Source organism: Quercus lobata, chromosome 2 (genome assembly GCF_001633185.2).
Source record: "Quercus lobata isolate SW786 chromosome 2, ValleyOak3.0 Primary Assembly, whole genome shotgun sequence".
Classification (NCBI taxonomy): Eukaryota; Viridiplantae; Streptophyta; class Magnoliopsida; order Fagales; family Fagaceae; genus Quercus; species Quercus lobata.
In genome coordinates, this window is record NC_044905.1 from 86,967,108 (window position 1) to 86,970,979 (window position 3,872).

The window sequence follows — 3,872 nt, forward strand, 5'->3', positions numbered from 1 at the left end:
CGCAAGAGAAAAGCAATTACAATTATAAGATAAGGAAGAAAATTTGAAGTGCTCTCCAGCAACCAAATCTTGACTATTCACACGCAAAAGGTTTTCAATCGAGTGCTCCACAATTTGTCGGGTTTTTTTGTAACGAGAAACGAAGGAAATTAATTTTGAACCTAACAATTGAAAGCAAATCAGCCCTAAGAACACCAAATCATGAACCAGAAAATGTGATTTTCTTTTGCTATCTCATTTTCCTATTAATTTCTCTAAACTAAACAGGAAACCAAAACCCTGAAACCAAAACCCTAAAACCAACACAAATACCCAATAAAAGAGAAAGAGGAAAAAAAAATGTAAAACCCTCAACTAACTTAGCAATTTTAAACAGGCTGGAGTCTTTTAATGAAATTGTAAACAAATAACGTGATCTACCATAAAAACTATATAATTTCTCGTGAAAAAGAAATCTTAGGACTTGTGGTGGACATTATTGATGATGGTAACGTTGGTGGTGTTTAGTTTTAGATGGTTGGGTTTGCATGGTATATTGAAGATTTCTTTAATTTTTTTTTTTTAAGCTTAATTATGTCAGTACACTTGTCATCCATGTGGCATAAAAATAAAATTTTAATTTTGGTTATTAGCCACATTCACATTTTTCATCCATCACTTAACTGCATAGATTATTTTGACATAATACCAAAAAGTTAGGAATTAAACTGACACAAATGAAACGTTAAAGACCAAATTGACTCATAGTATAAAAGTTAGAGACCAAATATATAATTTGCCCTACAAATTTTTAAGGTTTGAATCTTGCATACACCAAAAACTAATTAATATCTTTATTGAAAATAAACAACAACCAATTTCTAAAGAAAATTTTCAATAAATTTTAAAATAGTATGAAAAACGTTAGTTATTGGAAAATTTTAAAATAATAATAATAATAATGTTAGCAATAGGTCTAAACGTAACTAGTAAAAATTGGCTACATGAATCATTTGTGAAAATATTATAAAATAATTTGTGACAATTACCCACGCTTATAAAATTTGGGAAATTCATGATTTAATTTGTTGTTTTATCTTCTTTCTCGGCAAAACCTTTATTTTCTTACGTCTCTCTCTGTGTCTGGCGAAAAAGAAAATGGGGATCAGATTCATATTGATGGTAAACAAACAAGGACAAACCCGTCTTGCCCAATACTACGAGTACCTCACTCTCGAAGAACGTCGTGCTCTCGAAGGTGAAATCGTTCGCAAATGCCTTGCCCGTAACGAGCAACAGGTCTCTCTCTCTCTCTCTCTCTCTCTCTCTCTCTCTCTCTCTAACTTTTTTTTTTCTTAAGCCGAATTTGATTTGATGAAAGTCTGCCACTTTTTTCTTTGTTTAAAATTGTTGGAAATTGATTAAGCCCCAGATCAATTTCCAGATCGTACTTTATTCTTGAGTAAAAGCCCTTTGATATAACTTCTATATTGGAAACCCAATTTCGTGTATATAATTATAAACTACTGCGTGGTTGTTATATTAAATTGATTGAAAAGTTACAAATGGTTCATTTGGATGAAAGTATTTGAAGATTAGGAATTGGGTCTCAATTTTTAGTTTTTAAGAAGTATGAAAGTGCAAAATTTTTTTTTTGTTAATGAAAATATATGGATGGACTTAAGGCTTGATTGGTATTGATGTTGAAGCAAAATTTTCAAAGCTCAAATCCATCATTCGCTGCTAAGATTTATGTCAATTAATTTATTTTAGAAAATTGTTCTAATTAAGGGAATTAGTGGGTCCATTGTAAGGATCTTAGCAATGACTGAGATCAAGGTAGAGTCACCTTAGATGGAATTTACAGCCTCAGATTTTTAAGGATTTAGGGTTCCATTGACAAACGAAATTGGTTCATGTCGTTTTGTTCTTGTATTTTACAATGTTAGTGTTTGCTAACAATGAGCTCTGCCTTAAATGTCACTTCCTTCATCCGCAAGAATTGGTGGAGGGTGAGGTTGTGGTTGCCATAAAAAAAAATTCATTGCTTGCTATGTGGTTGTTGAAAAAGGATTTTGGATTTCACTGATTTGGATGTGTTGTGGTGGGTTTTGTTAGACATGAATCATGCCTAGGGTTAGGTGAATAAAAACATCATTTTGTTGTCAACATATTGCTTGTTTGTATTGATTAGGGAATCTCTTCTTCTTCTTTTTTTCCGAGTAAATTGAAGGTCTTTGTTGGAGTGTCATTTATGTGATGGCAGGCATTCATGTTTCTGTTGCTGATATGTTTTGTTTTATGGTAACAGTGTTCTTTTGTTGAGCATCGGAACTACAAAATTGTATACAGGCGCTATGCATCACTGTTTTTTCTGGTTGGAGTTGACAATGATGAGGTAAGTTTTTCTGTAAAATCCATATGTTGAGCAGATGCTTGTGTTTCGAAACTTTTGTGGCCACATAGAGAAGAAAATGATATGAACCATGCTGATCTAAAGAAAACTATATTCTATACAGGAAATTTGTCTGTGTGTGCAATTTCAAAGTCATTTCTATGCAATGAGGGTATTATGTAAATGTGTTGATTGGATTTGGCTTTCATAGTCTACATGAGAGAGAGAGAGAGAGAGAGTCCATTATTATGGCTAGGTTCTATAGAAGATGTGGATGACTTTTTTTTTTATGACGACATGACGTGGAACCTCACCAAGGCAGGGCCCTTTGGACCCACCCCTAGGAGTAAACCATAGATACACAACCCCACTCACTAGAACCGTGTATCAAGTAATCTAGGGAAACTCCTAATGGGGATCGAACCTAGGATGCTCATCCCAAACCTCCAACCATTAGGCTGCACCCTGAATGGTGAAGATGTGGATATCTTATTGTAAAATGAGCCAACTTAAAAGCGCTTTTATATGTGTTCAAAACTCAACTTTGAACTCCTTTAGATATGTTAGTAGAAAATTTTCTTATTACATACTTTGTCCTAAATGCTTTGTAGCATTTCTTTCTCAATATTCATTTCCCTTTCTTGCTTTCATGTTGTAGAATGAACTTGCAATTTTGGAATTCATTCATCTCTTGGTTGAAACCATGGACCGGCATTTTGGCAATGTGGTAAGTCCGCATTCAGTTATGTTTTTAAATTATATCCTGGTCTATTTCCTATCTCCTGAATTCAACTTTCCTTGTTTTTCCTTCAAAGAAGTTGATTTGGTTTCTCCTGTTTCTTTTTACTTAAATTTACAGTGTGAGCTAGACATCATGTTCCATTTGGAGAAAGCACATTTTATGCTGGAGGAAATGGTCATGAATGGTTGTATCGTGGAGACAAGCAAGACTAACATCCTGCAACCGATACAGCTGATGGAAAAATCGTCATGAAAACTCTCTGTTTTAGGCACTAAAGAATTTCTTCAAGATTCTTCGTGTTTTGCTTCTTACTCATTGCTGCCTGTTGTACAATATGCTCAAAATATTTTTAAAATGATTAATTTTCTTCATCAATGAAAATTTTAGTGTTTGGTTGTATTCTGTTGTTTTGATCACATGCTAGTTGATGGATCAATTTTGAAGGTCCTCTAAGCAATTTCTTACGCTTTAGAATTGGGTAAACTATGGACTTTGCAACAATTAATCAGAAAAAAGAAAAACAAATAATTCATTCTTCATGATTTTATGCTGTGTTGAAGAATCGTTGATTGGGGCTAGGGCTGAGTGTCAGTTGCCAATATGTCCCTGACACTAGATGATCTTGGGTTTGAAGACTCCAAGCATTTATAAAAGTTTTGAGACCTTTTAAATCTTAGACCCTATGTACAATGCCCTTCCGATGCACCTCTTTTTATTTTTTATTTTTTTTTGAGAAACGCCCTTACAATTCACCAC

General features: G+C 33.7%; 1 protein-coding gene across 1 annotated transcript; it reads left to right on the top strand.

The window, feature by feature from the left end:
- Window positions 1-1,059: 1,059 nt before the first annotated feature.
- Window positions 1,060-3,654, top strand: LOC115977006 (AP-4 complex subunit sigma). Its single transcript, XM_031098625.1, has 4 exons — window positions 1,060-1,278; window positions 2,291-2,377; window positions 3,033-3,101; window positions 3,234-3,654. Exons 1-4 carry the CDS (start codon window positions 1,138-1,140, stop codon window positions 3,366-3,368), a joined length of 432 nt encoding a protein of 143 aa, XP_030954485.1. The 5' UTR covers window positions 1,060-1,137; the 3' UTR covers window positions 3,369-3,654.
- The last annotated feature ends 218 nt before the right edge of the window (window positions 3,655-3,872 follow it).